Raw genomic sequence first — 21530 nt, forward strand, 5'->3', positions numbered from 1 at the left:
TACAATAAAGGTGTAGAGAAACACTTCGTGTTCTTAAAGTTAATATTATTGTACGAGTAAGGTACACTTCGTCTTTCCACTCTTCACACAGTCACGGAAATGCACTGATGCGTACAGAACGAGCTCACACCAAAGTCTGGCGTCGTGCGTGACAAGCACTCGGGATCCTATCCAAAACAGTTGCTAACTTTTATTTATCTAATTATTTCAATTAATCACTTGCACACAGAAATTTTACATTCATACACTTTCAGTTACACAACAACTTAATTTGACAGTAAAGATGATCTATATCCCATTCACTCAACTTTCGCATTACAATTTATTTGACAATTAATTAACAAGTACAATGACTTCTAGAAACTCTGGAACTCACGCTGAAGCACGCACACACGCACACACATACACAGAAACTACGCATTAATCTAATTCTACATGTAGTCTAATTTCTAACCAATACATGCATACAATAAACGCTTGGCCACGTGAAAGGAGCTGGCCCCAGCGACTTACAAAGTAACGGAAATGAAGATATAAATGCAATTAGTACATGCTGGCATATGAACATTATATATATATATATACATGGAGAACATACATGGAACATTAATTTAATAAAGGAAGGTAGTGGAGAACATTTTTGGCAGCTATAGGGATTGAAAGTTCAAGAAGTATGACGGTTGTGAAGATTATATGGGTGGGAGACAGGGGATGTTGAAATGGGAGGGGAGGGAGGAAGGGGTTCTGTGGGAGTCGGAGTGTCATTGTCACAGTCTACACCTCGAGAGAAAAGCTTAAGGGTGCATGATGGATTCTGTGTCTGAATGCAAGTGTTTTAGTTTGACTTTGTAGGTTCTAGTGCGAGGACACGGAAAGGACCAAGGAATTTTGGTGAAAGCTTGGAAGATGGAGAATGGTTCTGGGCATATACAGTGTCACCTATTGCAATGGTAGATTCTCTAGCATTTTTATTGTGAAGACGGGCCATCTCGTCTTTAGCGAGAGAAAGAGACTGAGTAATTCTCTTGAAGAGAGAGCTGAAATTTGAAAGTGAAATCTTTACAAAATCATCAAGGTTGTAAATGGGACTATTTCTGAAGCAAGGAGGTCATGTGGGAGTCGCTTGTCGGAACCAAAAATGACAAAGTGAGGCGACTCTGATATGGACCTGTTGATGGCACTGTTAAGGTAAGACTGAATCATAGGGACATGGTGATCCCAGGAGCGATGGAGATCAGAAGCGAGGTGTCGGAAAACATTGAGAATCTTTCTGTTTTGCCGTTCAACAAGGCCATTTGAACTGGGGTGGTATGCAACAATATTACATTTTGTGATTTGAAAGGACTTGCAAATATTGGAAAGAATCTCATTGTTGAATTCCGTGCCATTGTCAGAAAGAAGAACTTTGGGAGTAGTGAAGGGGCAAATAACTTTGTCAATGAATGTCTTTGCAATTGTTGTCGCAGTCTTGTCTGGGATAGGTGCAAGTATGCAAAATCTGGAAAAATGATCCATACACACGAACAGGTACTGGTTTCCACTAGAAGTGAGTGGTAATTTAAGAAGGTCAATTGCAACCATATCAAAGGGTTTGCTAGGGACTGGGTATGTCAATATTGGAACTTTACTTTGAATATGACCTTTATGGCTAGCACATGAATGACAGGCGTCAATGTGGTTATGGATATCCTTTCTCATTGTAAGCCAAAAGTACTGAAGTCTGGCCTGTGTTACGCATTTGTCTTTTCCTGGATGTGCAGCAAGTGGAGAATCATGTAAAAGGAACAGAACTTCAGGAACTAAGTCAGAAGGCACTACGAGTTGTTGTACAAGTCTGTTTGGTTCATGCTTGTTGGAAAGTGTGGTTTCATGATAAAGAACGTCATTGACAAGTCTGAAGTGTTCCAAGGAGGTAGGTAAGTCTGTAAGATCAGATGTATCTCCTGACTCGAGAGAGAATATCACACGTTTCCACATTGGATCGGATCTTTGAGCTGCTTGTATACGCGCATGAGTAAGAGTGACTGGCTGAGGGAGGGTATTGATAGCAGCAACATTTCTAGAAAGTGCGTCTGCAACATGGTTTGCTGATCCACGCACAAATGAGAAGGTGGGACTGAATTCTTGGATAGTCAAGAACCAGCGAGCAAGTTTCCCGGACAAGTTCTTGCCTCTGAAAAGTTGAAGAAGTGCCTGGTGGTCTGTATGGACTGTGACAGGATAGCCTAGAATGATTTCCTTAAAATGTCTAAGTGCATATATTACAGCAAGAGCTTCAATTTCTGTGACAGAATAGTTCCGTTCAGCTTTGTTAAGGAGTCTGCTGGTAAAGGCAAAAGGGCGAAGGTGTGTGTCTTGTTCTTGCATGAGGACAGCACCAAGACCTTGAAATGAGGCATCGGTGTAGAGAATAAAGGGTAAGTCATAGTTAGGAAAGGCTAAGACAGGAGCAGTGGTAAGGGCATTCTTTAAGTCTGCAAAGGCTTGTTCCTGGGCAGACGACCAGTGGAAAGGTACATCTTTCTTTAGTAGTGAAGTAAGAGGGGCTGCAATTTTTGAATAATTGCGGATGTACCTACGGTAATAACCAGAAAGACCAAGGAAGGAGCGAAGGTGCTCAAGGTCCGTTGGACGAGGGAAGTCGGCAACAGCTTTGACTTTATCAGGAACCGTAAGAATGCCATCAGAAGTTAGTACGTGTCCAAGAAAACGAATTTCTTTCTTAAGAAAGGAGCATTTGCTGAGTTTAAGTTTAAGGTTGGCATCTGCAAGACGAGAAAAGACTTGAAGTGTGTTAATGTGGTCATGTACAGATTTGGGAGATATTATGATGTCATCCAAATACATGAAGACATTTTCACCAATTAAGCCATGAAGTACGGTATGCACAAGTCGTGTGAAGACAGAAGGAGCAGAGGTGAGACCCATAGCCAAACGTTTGAATTGGAAATGACCAGAAGGGGTAGAGAAGGCTGTTAGAGGTTTGCTTTCCGGAGCAAGAGGAATTTGAAAATATCCTGACATTAGGTCTAAAGTTGAAAAGACAGTATTATTCTGACCAACAGAATGTAGGATTTCCTGGAGAACGGGAATGGGCGTTCTTTCGGGGACAGTGATTTTGTTAAGCTCTCTAAAATCAACAACAGGTCGAAATGTACCATCTGGTTTGGGAACAACAAATAGGGGAAAGTTCCAATCGGAAATAGAAGGTTCAATGATATCTTGGGCAAGCATGTCTGCAATGAGCTAGTCCACAATCTTGCGCTTACTGTGCGGGAGTCTATAAGCCGGAATATAGCAAGGTTTAGAGCCATCACGAAGGGGAATGTGGTGGTGAATGAGGTCTGTAGAACCTAGGGATTCACCTGGCAAGGCAATGACATGGCGAAAGGCATTGCATAAGGAAATTAATTCCTGTTGAGCATCGGGGAAGTCAAGGGGTTTGAAGTGAGATGCTTCAATAGGAACCCACAAACACTAATCGCCACCACCCACCACAAACACAATCGCCACCACCCACCACAACCACCCATTGTAGCCCAATAATGCTACACTTTAGGGTGACGCAGGGAAAGAAGATAAACCCCCTTGGCTGTAGGGTTACACCACTACAACCACCTACCCATCACCACTCACCGAAACCACCTACCAAAATTACCCACCACAACCCAACACCACTCGCCACAACCACCTACAATCACCCACACCAACCACCACAATCACCCACCCCAAACACCAACCATCCACCAGAAACACCAACCGCCACCCGCCACAACCACGCACAAACACCCACAATCACCCACCACAAACACCAACCACCACCTACCACACACCACAACCCATAACGACTTACCACCCACCATGCACCACCACCCACAACTACCCAACAGAACACCCACCACCATCCACTACAACCACTCACCACTACCCACTACAATTACCCATCATCCACCACACACCACCAATCACCACCTACCACCCTCCAATCACCACCTACCACCCACCAATCACCACCTACCACCCTCCAATCACCACCTACTACCCAACAGTCACTACCTACCACCCACCAATCACCACCTACTACCCAACAGTCACCACCTACCACCCACCAATCACCACCTACCACCCACCAATCACCACCTACCACCCACCAATCACCACCTACCACCCACCACCACAACCCACCACACACCACAACCCACCACACACCACAACCCACCACACACCACAACCACCCACCATAACCACACACCAACACCCGCCACAACCCACCACCACCTTCTGTCCATCACAACCCACCACTACCCTCTACCCTTTGTCCACCGCGACAACCCACACCAACCACCTTAACCATCCACCACAACTACCTACCACAACCACCCACCACCGCCCACCAGAACAACCTACCACAACTACCCACCAGAAAAAAACTACCACAACCACCCACCAGAACAACCTATCACAGCCACCCACCAAACATCACCATCCACCACCCACCACCACTACCCACCACCACCTACCACCACGCACCACCACCACCTCCACCCCCTCCAACCACTACCTATCACCACCCATTATCCGATACCTCCCACATCTAACCATCCACGTCCCAGCACCACCCACGACAACCAACCACCACAATCACCACCACAACTACCCACGACAACCACCACAACTATCCACGACAACCACCACAAACACAACCACAACCACTCACCACCCACCACAATAACCCACCACAACCCACCACTCACCACAACCACCCACCACCACAACCACCTACCACCACTCATTACAACCTTTTAACACCTATCACCACAACCCTCCACCACCCGTCATCTATTATAACCCATCACAAACACCCACCACCATCCATCACAACCACCCACCACCATCCACCACAGCCACCCACCACCATCCACCACAACCACCCACTACCCTCACCACCCACTATCTACTACCACCCACCATGACCACCCACGACCGACCGCCATCCACCATGACCAACTATAACCTACCACTATCAACCAGAACCACCCACAACCCACCACCATCAACCAGAACCACCCACAACCCACCACCATCAACCAGAACCACCCACAACCCACCACCAACACCACCCACCACACCTCACTACTACAACCTACCCCTATGCACCATCACCCACCACCTAATACCATCCACCCGCAACCACCCACTCGCTACCATCCACCATCCCTCCACAACCACCCACTCACCACCATCCACCATCTCCAAACCATCCATTAACCCCTACAAACACCCATAAATACCATAACCCACTTCCCACCACTACCCATGATTACCGTCAACCACTATCCACCACTACCACCACCCTCCACTACCACCCATCACCAATACCCACCTCCACCACCCAACACCATCCTACACCACATACCGACAACAATCACCTCAACCACCTTGTAACACCACCGCACACCCCTATACACCACCACCACCCGCCACCATACACTATCACAATCCATCACCACCCATCAGTAGCACACATGACCAACACCCACCATAACCATTCACCACTAAGATCCACCATTAACTGCCGCCACCATTCATTGCTACCACCCACCCCTACCACCAACTGCATTCAACTAACAACACTAACCACCACCAATCATTACCACCAGCTGTCTCCAGAACACACCAACATTGCCTGTCACCACCCGTTACCACCGCCACCCAAAACAGCCAGCAACACCACCACCACCTATCCAACCCCACCTCCAACCACCACCACCCACCATCACTCACAACCACCACCCACCATCACTCACAACCACCACCCACCATCACTCACAACCACCACCCACCATCACTCACAACCACCACCCACCATCACTCACAACCACTCACCATCACCCACCACCATCATTCACCACCACCCACAACCACACCACCACCACCATTATTCATCTACCACACAACCCACCACTATGCACCATCACCACCCACCACCATCATTCACCACCCACACAACCCACCACTTTGTCCCCCATCTCCTCACCACACTGCACCCCCACCACCCACCACTACTTCCAACCATCATTCACCACTCGCACAACCCACCAATTCGCACCACCACTCACCACCACCCACTATCATTCACCATCACAAGACGCCATCTGCTCACACCCACCGCCACCATTCACCGAAACTACCCACCACCACCCATCACCGCCCACCACCATCCACCACCACCCACCACCCATAACTGCCCACCACCATCCACCACCCATAACCGCCCACCATTCATCACCAACCATCCATCACCCACCAGCCACATTATGAATTACTTATATTGAGCCCCTTAGCCTGGGTATTAGCTTGTGTTAGATTAGGTTAGGTTATGTTAGGTTGCGTTCCATTTTAGCATGTTGGGTGCTGTAAATACAAGGAACGTCTCATAAACTTATATATATATATATATATATTTTCACTCTTATCGGTTAACATATTGTGACCATTATTTGTGTGTTTAGGCCAAAACACTATTTACACTTCTAGGTATTCTTCGCTGGAGCACCGACGCAAGATAAATGAAGATGCAGGTAATTTGTTTATTATTTTTCCCTTTGTTATCATTATTATTTTATACATGTATCTTGTTGTTCATAAGTTTGTTTATTCACTTGGTTATGCGTTGGTGATTTAATGTATTGATTCATTCATGGAGTGATTAATTGCGAATAATTTTGACTGCTTGATTGGTTGATTGATTAGTTAGCTTATTAATATACTGAAGCTTCTCTCTTCTACCAAAAATGGGTTAAGAATAGAAGAGGTGACTAATTTTGGATGGTTGATTCGTTAGTACATTACTACATTGAAGCTTCTAATCTCTTTTACCAAAGATAAGTTAAAAATAGAAAAGAGGGTTGTCGCAATAGCCAACACAAAAACCCACGTACAACGATATCGCTGTGTTTCTCACTGGAATGGCTATCAATAAGGCGACTTATTAATTAATTATCTATGATGAGAGGGGGGAAAGGGTGGTGGATGAGAGTGGAATGGGCGGGAGTAGGTACGCTTGGCTATCTCCCTTATAAGGGGGAAAAAAGCTCTTTAGTATATAGACATATTATCATCATATATGTCCACTTTCATAACCTGATTTATCAAACTTTTCATCATAATCACTAAACGTATAGAAATAAATTTGAGAAGATGCCGACTACATTTACTTATAAATTTGTTTATATACCTATTTTTTATTTATTTCCTTGTTTATCAATTTAATTGAATATTTGTTTATTTGTTTTTGTTTTATTCGTTCATTATGTTCTATGTCATTGTGGAAAACATGTAAAAAGAAATGAAAAAACAAACAAACAATAGTTTAAAAATGTAGAAAAATTATAACAAATTATACTTCTTTCATGCAATTTTGTAACAATTACCAAATATAGTAAATGAAAGAAAGGAAGGAAAGCATTTCTTTTTTTAGTGGGAAGCTGCGATAAACTAGCTCGAAAATTACTTTTTGTGTGTGTTGCGAATTTGCATTCACCAATATACATACATTCCATTTCATATGTGATGGAGATTAAATGTTACAATCAGCAAAGTTGGAAGGATGAATGTAATGCTCTTTGTGCAATATGGTTAAAGTGGAAATGGTAATAAATGTATGTTTGTTGTTTTACATATCAAATTAATTTTGAGAGGAACATGGATGGCTGTACATGCGTTTGGTTGGGTAATTTAGTGAGTGGTAAATGGTACGAGGGCACTAAAACTTTTAAGAATAGTAGTGTTATTTAGAAAAAAATTAATACAAATTAATTTTTTCATTCTTCCATGGATGGATGTCATGCAGAATGTCTGAAAAAGGGAGGTTCAGTGATGGTGGACTGGTTGGCGAGATTATTTAATGTTTGCTGGAGAGAGGGTAGAGTACCGGAGGACTGGAGTAGTGCCTGTATAGTTCCTCTTTACAAGGGAAAAGGGGACAAGTGTGAATGTAGTAATTTCAGAGGGATTAGCCTGTTGAGTGTAGTAGGGAAGGCTTATGGGAGAATCTTAATTGAGAGGATTAGGAGAGGAACAGAAGGAGTAATTGGTGAGGAACAGTGTGGTTTTAGGACGGGTAGAGGTTGTGTAGATCAGATCTTTGTGGTAAGACAGATATGTGAGAAAGCTATAGGAAAAGGGAAGGATGTTTTTTTGGCTTTTATGGATCTGGAAAAGGCTTATGATAGGGTAGACAGAAAGGCACTGTGGGAGGTTATGCAGATTTATGGGATAGGAGGAAAGCTTTTGGGAGCTGTCAAGAGTTTTTATGTGAGTAGTAGAGCATGTGTTAGGATTGGAAATGGAGAGAGTGAGTGGTTTGAAGTAAAGGTGGGACTTCGTCAAGGATGCGTTATGTCGCCCTGGCTGTTCAACTTATACATGGATGGGGTGGTGCGAGAGGTGAATGCTAGGGTAGTGAGTCAGGGATTGGAGATGGTTAAAGAAAATGGAGAAAAGTGGGAGGTGAGCCAGCTGTTGTTTGCGGACGACACTGCGCTTGTGGCAGGGTCAGAGGAGGGATTGAGGAAGCTGGTGGCAGAGTTTGGGAGAGTATGTGATAGAAGAAAGCTGAAGATAAATGTGGGTAAAAGTAAGGTGATGAGATGTACAAGGGGTGAAAGTGGCAGTAGACTGGAAGTGAACATTAAGGGAGAGCGACTGGAGGAAGTGGATAGTTTTAGATACTTGGGTGCAAGTGTAGCAGGAAAAGGTGGAGTGAAGGTGGAGGTAGAATGTAGATTGAGAGAAGCGAGTAAATGCCTTGGTGGTTTAAAGAGTGTAATGAGAAATAGACATTTGGGAATGGATGCGAAGAGGAGACTGTATGAAGGAGTGATTGTGCCAACAGCACTGTATGGGGCACAAACGTGGAACATAAGAGAAGAAGAGAGAAGGAGTTTGAATGTGTTTGAGATGAGGTGTCTGAGAAGTATGGCGGGGGTTACTAGGCTAGATAGAGTGAGAAATGAGGAGGTGAGGAGGAGAACAGGGGTGAAAAACGATTTGGGAGAGAGGGTTGATGAAAGAATATTAGGATGGTTTGGACACATGGAAAGAATGAGTGAAGAAAGACTAGTAAAAGAGGTATGGAAGGCAGATGTGGAGGGAGTGAACATGAGGGGACGTCCTAGGATGAGGTGGATGGATGGGGTGAAGGGGGGCTTTGGGGAAGAGGGGAATGTCTGTTGAGGAAGGAAGGGGGAGGACGGAAGACAGAGGTGAGTGGAGAATGGTTGTATATGGATGATGTTGTGACTGCATGAGGAGGAATGGGCGGGGGGGTGGGGTAGTATGTGTGAGTAAATTTTGACGCAGCCCGAAGGGATTTCTCCCCGTCCTCTCCTTATATGCAAAGGGGGACGGAGAGGGGGGGTCGCCGATTAAATGAAGCGGCCTTGCTGTGGATGTACTGTGTCTTGCGACACTGCTTCTGACCCAGGGCGGTGGGCGGGGTGCAGGGATGACCCGTCATCCAGGAGGTGCTCAGATGAGAGGAAGGGTGGGAGGGGTGTGGAGTGTATTTGGGGATGAAATGGGTGGGAGTGTTTTTATGCCTTTCCCTTTTTGGCTACCTCCCTTGGAAGGGGGAAAAAGCCTTGGTATATGTATGTATGTATTCTTCCATGAGTTATTATTTTTTTAGTTTTATTTCGTGTGGATTATTCAAACTGCCTTCAAGTGATTTATTACTTTTTTAATGTGTGGTATACTGACTGCTATAGTTGTGAAAACTATCTGACCTTGATTCGTAGTATACGAGTATTACGCCTATTCAAACATAGCTCTCGTTTTTACGTCTTTGATATATATACCGTGGCTGCCTCATAATAAAATAACCTTTTGAAAATAGATTAGATAGGAATAAATAAAATAAACATAACAAAATAAGAAAGAATGACAAAAAAAATCATAAATTGCACAGATTTGATTTATGGATTAAGTTCTGGTGTACAGCTGCACAGAAAACTATCGTTAGTAAATCACGCTAATCATTTTGACACAAAACAACGAAACTATTTGAGACAAGTTGAAGTCTCCATCGGAAATAAGATTATCATGTCATAGTGAATCCATATGAACTCCGGAACTATTATTCGATTCATATTCATTCAGAAGGAATTCGAACAATTCGAACCCCAGAAATACCAACCCTTCGGTATCATAAGGTTATGTTCATTAGCGAATGTTTCGACACCCCTACTAACGATAGTTTTCTGTGTAGCTGTACACAACTTATACATTCATATATTTATATATATATACACGTGTGTGTGTGTACGTAAAGTTTTACAGAATATGGAGATGAGATGGCAATGAAAATTTAAGGCTAGAATATAATTTTTACTCAGAACCAGACGTTTCGTCATCTTAGGTTTTTTTTTTTTTTCCACTCCTCGGTCTGCGATGTGGGAAGACACAGGCCTCTGCCAGACTTTGGGGAATTAGGATCGCATAGCCTGAGTGACGTCACATCACGTAACCTTCAGTAAATGACGTCACGCGCTGACTCCTGGGATTTCGAACCTCCTACTTCTCGCCGCCCTCGTCTGCTCAGTCTTTATGTATGCATTGTCGTGATGAAGTGCCAGATGACTTTATTCAGTTTGAAAATGAACCTTATTTAAGATGGATAGAATAAGGATAATTATTAGATTTGATAAATGAGTGAGTGTGTTATGGATATGTGTGTATATTTATGCTTTTCGTGTGTGAGTCACCATGGTCTTAGATCACGTGTTGGACTCATAATCGAAAGATATTACCCTCCCGGAAGAGAATTCAGAGCTCATATATGACCGATCTCTGGGTACTGCTGCGACCTTACACGCACACACACACACACACACACAATCAAAGTTGCATTTACATACCTGGATGAAGAAATGGTGAAGAAAATCCTAATCACCCTGATAAGACCAAGATTGGAATATGCAGCAACGATATGGTCACCAAGTACAAAAAAATGTATAAAAAAACTTGAAAGAATACAAAGAGCAATTACAAAATTGGCACCAACACTCTCAAAACTATCATATGAAGAGAGACTAGAAAAACTTGAACTACAGACACTAGAGCAAAGAAGAGAGAGAGGAGATTTGATAGCTATTTACAGAATCATGAAAGGCATGGAAATTACTGATAGAGAGAATCTGATAAAATGGGATGACAGAAATACAAGAGGACACGGAAAGAAAATAAAAAAAGACAGCTATAGAAGAGATTTGAAAAAGAATAGCTTTCCTCACAGAGTAATAGACAGTTGGAACAAGTTAGATGAGAAAGTGGTGTGTGCAAAAACAATACATGAATTTAAAAATAGTTTACATAAAATGAGATATGAAGACGGGACCCCACGAGCATAGCTCCCCTTCCCGTAAAATACAACTAGGTAAATACAACTAGGTAAATACACACACACAAAGTTGCATTTACATACCTGGATGAAGAAATGGTGAAGAAAATCCTAATCACCCTGATAAGACCAAGATTGGAATATGCAGCAACGATATGGTCACCAAGTACAAAAAAATGTATAAAAAAACTTGAAAGAATACAAAGAGCAATTACAAAATTGGCACCAACACTCTCAAAACTATCATATGAAGAGAGACTAGAAAAACTTGAACTACAGACACTAGAGCAAAGAAGAGAGAGAGGAGATTTGATAGCTATTTACAGAATCATGAAAGGCATGGAAATTACTGATAGAGAGAATCTGATAAAATGGGATGACAGAAATACAAGAGGACACGGAAAGAAAATAAAAAAAGACAGCTATAGAAGAGATTTGAAAAAGAATAGCTTTCCTCACAGAGTAATAGACAGTTGGAACAAGTTAGATGAGAAAGTGGTGTGTGCAAAAACAATACATGAATTTAAAAATAGTTTAGATAAAATGAGATATGAAGACGGGACCCCACGAACATAGCTCCCCTTCCCGTAAAATACAACTAGGTAAATACAACTAGGTAAATACACACACTTCAATGAACGGACGGCTTAGAGGACGTTCTGAAGAAAAAGCGAAATTTCGTGGATCCCGAAGCAAAGGAAGTACCTATCGTATTTACAGGGTGGGGGGGAAATTGCTCGTAGTGTAGGGGAAAGTGAGGAAAAAGGAGAAGGGGAGGACTAGGCCCAGGCAGGCAGACGCCATGTAAACAAAAGAGGTCCCAACCATTTTAGTGATGACGAAATGTCTAACAAAAATGTAAAGATTAGAAACATAGATAAGAACAATTCAATGGAAGGTGAGGATAACAATTTCCAAGGATTTAAAGAGGGGAGGCGGATACCAACCTCCCCCGACTAGCAAAACTGGAGGAAAGGCTTGAACAAATGACTGAACATTGGGAGGTTAGGTTCGGTAAAATGTCAAAACTTGCAGAAAACTTTGAAAGATTGGAAGAACTAGAGAAGGCGAACAAAAACTTAACTGATGAAATAGAAGAACTAAAAAGACATTTAAGAGAAGTAAAAGAGGAGAATAAAGAATTAAGGAACAATAAAGACAATAAAGAAACAATAGCAAAAGAGGCACAGGGGTGGAGAAAGATACAGGAAAATAGTAAAGTTGCATTTACTGATATAATTAAACAGCAAATGAAAGAACAAACTGAAGACTCGGTTATCAAAGTGATGAGACAGAAGGAGAATATAGTAAGAGACTTAGCAGACAAAAAGAAATATATGATTAAATTAGGAATGGAAGAGAAACATAACCCAGATAGAACCTCAAGAATCAAAGAGGAAAATGAAAAAGTAAGCAGTTTACTACAATTAGCTCAGGAAGATGAACCAGAAATAATGAAACAAATCGAAGAGAAGTTCAGACTCGGAAAGTATAGTACAGATAAGACCAGACCAATTAAGATTAAATTCAGGTCACAAACGACGGCAGAGAATATCTTATCCAAAACAGGGAAACTAGCAACAAGTGAACAATATAAAAAGGTATGGATAAAAAGGGAAATGAATAAAGAAGAAAGAGAGAAAGAAAAAAAGAAAAGACTTGAAGCTAAGGGAAAAAAACGAGAACAGAGCAGAGTCAGAAAAAGAGAGATTCTATTGGAGAGTACTGAATATGAAACTAAGGAAATTCGACACACAAGAGAAAAACAAAAGGGAAACAGAACACAATGGAAGTGGCAGAAAATTAAGAGTGTCTTACACAAATATAGGTGGATTAATAACAGGATTGAATGAGCTGAATGATTATTTGAAGGAAAAAGAACCGGACATAATGGGAATTGTAGAAACAAAAAAGGTCCACTACCACCCAACAGTGTAGGACATGATGCATGTGATTATTGGATTAGAAACAGAGAGACAAAGCAAGGGGGTGGAGTTATGTTCCTAAGAAGGATATAAACGTGAGGTGTGTCACATATGGAAAGAATACAGTAGAGATGATTATGATCGAAGTGGAAGACGGAGATAGGAAGAGCAGAAAGTTTGTGATAAATTATGTGCCTCCGAAAACAGCCTACTGGGAAGAGAGTGAACATAAAAGTATGTTAGAGGACACAAAGATAACATTAAATAAGATAATGGAAGATGGAGGAAGAATAGTTATGATGGGCGACTATAATTGCAAAGAAATCTGCTGGGAAGAAATGACAGTAAAGGGTGGAGACGGCTCATGGGGAAACGCTCTACTTGAGATGATTACTGACAATACAATGACACAGTGGATACAGGAGAACACTAGGTATAGAAATGAGGAAGAACCATCGAGACTAGACCTAATAATTACATCTGAACCTAGAATAGTGGACAAGATTGAATATAAAACACCAATAAGTAAAAGTGACCACATATTGATTGAACTGGAACTAAATGAAGAAAAATACATGAAAAGAAATGAACAATATAGAAAAGGAAGAATGATGTATGAAAAAACAAACTTTGATAAAATAAGAGAATTCTTTCAAAAAGAAAACTGGGAAGAAATATACAAAGAAGAAACAACAGTGGAAGAGAAATGGAATATTTTGACAAAAATTTACAAAAAAGGAGTGGAAAAGTATGTCCCAAGACAAAACCAAGAAAAAGAATATGTAAAATGCTGGTACAATAGAAGTTGTAGGGAGTTAAAAGACAAAGCTTGGACCAGATGGAAAAAAGACAGAAGGCCTGAAAAATGGAAAATATATACTTGTTATAGAAATGAATATGTACAAGCATGCAGAGAGGAAAAGAGAAAATATGAAAAAGATGTCATAGAAAAGTGTAAAGATCAACCAAAACTATTTTACAGATTTGTTAACAAATTGAAAAACAAACAAGACTTGGAGAAATTAAGACAAGGAGTTGAATACACAGAGGAAATTGAAATGGCGGAAATTATGAACAAACATTTTAAATCAGTGTTTACAAGGGAGAACATACAACCTGAAGAGATTGAATGGAAAGAGAAAGTCCCTCCCATGAAAGAAATAGAAGTAACAAAGAACGAAATATTGAAACACTTGAGTAATCTTGATGTCAGAAAATCGCATGGACCAGATGAAATAGCAAACTGGATTTTGAAAGAATGCAGGAATGAACTGGCAGACAAAATACATAGCATAATAAACAGTTCCTTAAAAGAAGGAAAAGTTCCAGAAGATTGGAAAAAAGCAAATATAGTACCTATATATAAAGGAGGAAATAAAGAAGACCCTAACAACTATAGACCAGTCTCCCTAACAAGTACAATAGCAAAAATTTGTGAAAGAATTGTCAAAAGTAGATGGGTAAAATATTTAGAAAAAACAATGTGTTAAATCCAAGGCAATTTGGATTCAGACAAGGACGATCATGTGTCACCAATTTAATGTGTTTCTATTGAAGGCTAATAGATATAATACAAGAAAGAGATGGATGGGCTGATTGTGCATTTCTAGACCTAAAAAAAGCTTTTGACAGAGTACCACATAAGAAGTTGCTTAATAAATTAGAAACTGAAGGAGGAATACAGGGGAAACTGCTTAATTGGATGGAAGATTTTTTGCAAGAAAGAAAAATGAGAGTAGTGATAAGAGACAAACACTCAAAATGGGATGAAGTAATAAGCGGTGTTCCGCAAGGAACAGTTCTGGCCCCAGTAATGTTTGCTATATATATTAATGATATGGATGTAGGAATTGAAAGCTAAATGAGCTTCTTTGCAGATGATGCAAAACTACTGAAAAGAGTGAACACGGAAGAAGATTGTGAATCACTACAGAGTGATCTAAATAAAGTACAGGAATGGAGTAGGAAGTGGGAGATGGAGTTCAATACAAAAAAGTGTAGTATAATGGAATTTGGAAAAAGCAAACACAGAATAACAGGATCATATAAATTGGGAGAAGAAGGAATAAAAAAAGTAGAAAATGAGAAGTACCTGGGAGTCATTGTTATGAATAATATGTCACCTGAAAAACATATAAATAAGATTTTTGGAGAAACTTATAATGTAATAAGAACAATTAAAGTGGCATTTACATACCTGGATGAAGAAATGGTGAAGGAAATTCTAATCACCCTGATAAGACCAAGATTGGAATATGCAGCAACGATATGGTCACCAAGTACAAAAAAATGTATAAAAAAAAAAAATTGAAAGAATACAAAGAGCAATTACAAAACTGGCACCAACACTCTCAAAACTATCATATGAAGAGAGACTAGCAAAACTTGAACTACAGACACTAGAGCAAAGAAGAGAGAGAGGAGATTTGATAGCTATTTACAGAATCATGAAAGGCATAGAAATTACTGATAAAATGGGATGATAGAAATACTGTACAAGAGGACACGGAAAGAAAATAAAAAAAGACGGCTATAGAAGAGATGTGAAAAAGAACAGCTTTCCTCACAGAGTAATAGACAGTTGGAACAAGTTAGATGAGAAAGTGGTGTGTGCAAAAACAATACATGAATTTAAAAATAGTTTAGATAAAATGAGATATGAAGATGGGACACCACGAGCATAGCTCCCCTTCCCGTAAAATAAAACTAGGTAAATACACAAACTCTTCGCCCACGAGAATTGGAGTAACGACTTGCAGCGCAGCGATACTGAAATTATTTCACCCCTGAATGGGATTCGAACTCTGACCACTGTAACAGCGGTTGCAAACGCTACCACTGCGCCGTCGAGTGTGTGTGTGCATGTGTACGTTATGGGTATGTGTGTGTGTATGTGTGTTTATATTTTGTACGTGTGTTTATAATTTGTGTGTGTGTGCGCGCCGTATGCTTTTGTATATCTGAGTGTATGCATCTACGTGTACATCCTCGTATGGGCTAGGGGGTGTAGTATAGAATATAGCCCCCGCCACGTCGGCTGCGTGTCGTAAGAGGCGACTAATGCCGATCCCCGGGCGGGGCTCTTGTTTCCCCGCACAAGGCTTCCTCTTAAACTTACTTTTCCACTCCTCTCTTCTCTTCCACTTGCTGTTCCATCCCTCCGACCTAATTTTCAGCCGCCCCTCTCAGTAGTGGCAAAAGAAAGCCCTATGGCGATGGCTAGTGACGATGGGGGCAGGAGAAGGTGATCTCTGGAAGCCTCTAGTCACAAACTACACATAGGCGGTGTGGGCAAGATAAATCGCTCTCGTATTGGGATCGAGGCAACAGCACGGTTCGGTAGCTACCCACATGACTGAGCAGCCCTACTCAGGATCCACTCTGCTCACCCCACATGGGGAGGGGGCTAGAAAAGGTGCCCCAAACATAGTTTGCCTCATAACCACCTGACTGGGGAACCGCCCCCAGTAAGGTCACCCTCACTGCGGTCAAGACAAACCCTTAAGAGAAAACTCTCCTAACGCTGACGACCTATGCATGACCAAGGATATGAGCAAGGCCTCTTCTGGTTCTAGAGATGAAAGTCCACAGTCTTTCATCACACTAGAACCCTATTCCGCTAAACCACAGCGGAAAAATAGAAATAAAGAAAAGTCTTTCCCCCCTCTAACTAATCCACGAGGACAATTGGAAGTTTTGCCTGGGATTTTTGAGTCCCATTATAATAAATTTTTAACTTTATCCATGCCCAATGACAACCCCATTGACTCTTTAGACATTTTTGATGTCCATAGAGAAATTATCCAATGTATTGGCAGGGAACCCAAAATCATCCCCCAAAGTAGTGGATCACTTCTGATAGAGGTTAACTCTCCAGAAGAGAGCTCAAAATTGCAGAACATTGGAAAAGTTGCTGGGCATGAGGCAGATTGTACCCCCCACAAGACACTCAACCAGTGTAGAGGAGTTGTCTACTCCAAGGAACTGCTGAGGTTTTCTGAAGAAAAGCTCTTAACAGAGTTGAAATCCCAGCACGTTTCAAGTGTTCGCCGGATGAAACGAAAAGAAAATGCCACTCTTGTAGACCAACCTCTAATAATCTTAACATTTGACCTACTTAATCTTCCATCATCAATATACCCCCTGGGGCTAGGGGGTGTAGTATAGAATATAGCCCCCGTCACGTCGGCTGCGTGTCGTAAGAGGCGACTAATGCCGATCCCCGGGCGGGGCTCTTGTTTCCCCGCACAGGGCTTCCTCTTAGACTTCCTTTTCCACTCTTTCCTTCTCTTCCGCTTGCTGTCCCCTCCCTCCGACCTAACTTTCAACCGCCCCTCTCAGTAGCGGCGCTACACCCATCCTACGGTAATGCGTCCCTGCCAATAGGTTTGTTGGTGGCAGGGTATCATGCCACCTCGAAGGGCGCCTGCATTGCAGCACGGTAAGCCAGTGCAGTAGGATTACGATCCAAGTCCTAGCCCAGGCGTGAGGCTCCGCCTGGTGCCGTCCTCCCTATCCTCACTACAACCTGGCCCTGGCAGCCAATCATGAAAAAATCTTGTTGTGGGGTGGCCGGCCCCCCAAATCCGGCTCCAGCTGACGCAGCTGGTAAGACAGCGTCGTCTACCCCGAATAAAAGACTCCTTGGCATCGAACATGCCCCAAGGCGCCTAAACTTTTTCGAGCTCATGAAGCTAGTTACCCCTTTTGGTACTATCGAACGTATTTCTCTTCGTGTTAAGTCAAATTATAACAACTTTTATGTGCGTTTCTTAGCTCCATCAGAATGCATTGCAGCCAGCGTTGCCCTCAATGGTAATGAAATCGCGGATTCGACCTTGAAATGTTCCATCCTAAAAATATCAAATATAGAAGAACAAGACGATGACTTCGTCCCTAATGATACATACCTTACTCCCGAGCTCCCTGAACGTCCCCATCCCTATGCTTTAGCACCCGTGTATAACCTAGTGACTGTCGAGGAGGGCAGTAACGATGTCCTAATATTTAATATGATCAACAAAATGATCGCCAACCCTCCACTCACTCCAGAAACCTTCACGCGCTTTGGTCGCAACACCTACCTAGTGAAGGTAAAACCCCACCAGGGATTTATGCTCCAGGGTACGTCCGGAGATTTTTATGGCAGCGGAATCATCAAGATTTCTCCATATGATGACTATAATGGCTCAAAGGGTAAGATTTTTAACTCTTCCCTTAGTAGCCTTCCAACCACTACCCTTCTTAACATGTGCCCCCAGAACGTCTTGGATGCCCACGTAGTATCCAAGTATAGCCCAGAAGAACAAAAGTTTGTCCCAACACCGCTGATAATATTAAAGTTCTCCGACTCATATCCCCCAGACGTGATCGTGATTGGGCCCCACCGCTGTACGGTTAGGTCCTACGTTCAATCGCCAAGGACATGCACCCGCTGCCTGCGGTACGGTCACTCCTCCAAGATCTGTAGTTCTCCTGCCCTCTGCCGCAACTGCGCCAAACCATCCCACGTCACTGAGGGTGAATGCTGCGATCTTGCGCCAAACTGCGCTGCTTGTAAGGGCACTCACCGCACATTCTCGAGGGAGTGTGAGGAACACTCCTGGCAAAGACTGGTCTCGGAAACTGCGTACAATAACCGAACCAGCTTTCGCGGTGCGGCAGCCATCCTACGGGGGGGTCAGCGCCCCACGTCTTACGCATCGGCAACGAAGGCTTCAGTAAAGGCTAACCCGTCGCTCCTTCCCTCATCATCACATCCGGATACCACATCATCCGCCGCAACCGTCCCCGCACAATCCTCTCAATCTTCACGCCAGTCGACCTCCCAACGTGTCATATCTCGCGTCACCGACAGTAATCTCATACTTGATTCTCCCCCTCCACATCTGACAAATACACCCAATCTTGGCACTCTGGATCCAGTTAATCCTTCTTCTCGACCCGTAATGTCTTCTGATAGATCACCGAAGAAGCGCCCTGAAGCCAGTAAGTCACAATTGCCCCAGAACAACTCTAAGCCTAGCAAGTCATCAAAATCTTCAACTAAGGTCTATAGATCGCCCACACCATCCTTTGAAAAAAAGCCCCCCACTTCGGGACAATCGTGCTCTCAGCCCCCATTGGCGCAATCTAGCGCAAACTCTTCATCAATGAGTGACTTCCCCCAGATGACATCCATTTCCACCCCGTCGTCTGTGCAGGATGGGGAGATTCCTGACACCGAAGACGTTATGATGAAGAGCCCAAGCAACTCCACAACTTCGCTCTTGGACCTTCCATCATTCCCGCAGTTACCTAAACATCACCCTGCCCTTTCCGGCAAGAAGCTTCCCCAGAAACGACCCCTGCCCGACGGCGACTCGAACGACCGCCCATCCAAGACCGCGCCCTCCAACACCTCCCTTCAGCCTCCTCCCTCAGTGTCCCCCAAATCCAATAAAAAGCTTACACAACCTCACCCTATCAAAACCACGCCAGATCCGTCGAGGAAACAACCGCCACCTAATCTCGATCCATCTTCTAAATCACCAGAACAAAGACCGAAAGAAAGAGACCAGAGAGCCAAGACCTTAGCTCAAAAAACTCCTATGGGACGCGAATCTCGTAAACCCCATGATGGCCAACTTAAGCCGTCCCCCATCGGGGGGCGGCACTCTAATAAACTCTTCAAATTCTCACCACCCACGACACTCCTTCAATGGAACATCCGAGGTCTTCGTGCGAACGGGGAGGAATTGAAGTACCTCCTCCGTGAACACAACCCCGGAGTTGTCTGTCTTCAAGAAACTATGCTTCCCTCCAGTCACTATAATCTAGGTATGAACTACAGGTTCTACGGTACCGTTCCTGCAGCCGGTTCTCCAAGCAGGGGCGGTGCTGCAATAGTCGTCCACGCAAGCGTTCAACATTCAACCATCCCTTTGCGCACAACTCTCCAGGCGACCGCTGTACGGGCCATCCTTAGCAAGAGCTACACAATCTGCTCCCTATACCTGCCACCAAGCTCTAGCGTTAATGCTTCCGACATCCAAGAACTTGTCGATGCACTCCCACCCCCATTTATCATTCTTGGTGATCTGAACGCACACAGTCCTTTGTGGCATAGCTCTTCCCGTAACGAGAAGGGCCGCGCCATTGAAAAACTTTTAGAGGAGAACGAGGTCTCCCTCATTAACGATGAAAACCCGACTTATCATAACATCTTCCTCAACACTACTTCTGTCCTGGACCTCGGAATCTGCACTTCAGCGGTCCTCGTGGACTTCTCCTGGAGGGTGTGTGCGGATTTACACGGCAGCGACCACTACCCGATAGTAGTCTCTCGTGTTTCTCCTCCCCCCATCTCCCAGCCCCAAAGGTGGAAGTTGAAAGCGGCAAATTGGCCACTCTTTGGGGAGCTGTGCTCCGAACTAAGTGACTTGCGAATGGATGACCCGATTCAAGCTTATAATCAATTCGTCTCAATTATTCTTAACGCCGCCGGCGGTTCTATACCGGTTAGCCGCCCACCGATTGGTAGACCACCTGTTCCCTGGTGGGACAACACCTGCCGGAAGCTTCGTGACACCGCTCGTTCCTGCTACCGGCGTTTCCGTCGCCTTCCGACGGAGACCAATAAGATGGTATACCAGAAAGCGGTTGCGACCAAACGAAAGTATATGAAGGAGGCGAAGCGCATATCATGGCAGAACTACGTATCGACCATTAAAACGTCGACGCCTTCGGCGTCAGTTTGGAACCGAGTGAAGAAGCTTTCCGGCAGGTACATACCATCTCCTCAACCGTCCCTCCTTATAAATAACACCGTTATCTCAGACCCGTGCGAGGTGGCCGAGGAACTCGCCACACACTTCTTCCGTATTTCCAGCTCTACTGCCCTACATCGAGAACTCCAGCTATCGGATCACGTGACGAATTCTGATAACCACGCTCCTACCAACACTGAAACTTACAATCTGCCCTTCTCCCTCCGCGAACTCAAGCATGCTATCGACCAGACGCCGAATACTAGCCCAGGCGACGACACGATTAGTGTGGACATGATTAAACACCTTCCTTCGGAGACTCTCATAACCCTCCTAGCGATATACTGTATAACAGGATTTGGTACTCTGGTCTCTTACCATTATCTTGGCGATTGTCTACGATCATCCCCATAGCCAAGCCAGGCAAGGATCACCAGATCCCTTCTAGTTACCGGC

At 43.5% G+C, this 21530-nt stretch overlaps 1 protein-coding gene across 1 annotated transcript; it reads left to right on the forward strand.

Annotated features, from left to right (window-relative positions):
* Positions 1-17873: 17873 nt before the first annotated feature.
* Positions 17874-21488, forward strand: LOC143023381 (uncharacterized). The gene has a single exon (XM_076181904.1). The coding sequence runs from the start codon at positions 17874-17876 to the stop codon at positions 21486-21488; it is 3615 nt and encodes a 1204-aa protein (XP_076038019.1).
* Positions 21489-21530: the final 42 nt, after the last annotated feature.

This window comes from Oratosquilla oratoria, unplaced genomic scaffold (genome assembly GCF_046742065.1).
Source record: "Oratosquilla oratoria isolate Oo_2021 unplaced genomic scaffold, ASM4674206v1 SCAFFOLD47, whole genome shotgun sequence".
Taxonomy (NCBI): domain Eukaryota; kingdom Metazoa; phylum Arthropoda; class Malacostraca; order Stomatopoda; family Squillidae; genus Oratosquilla; species Oratosquilla oratoria.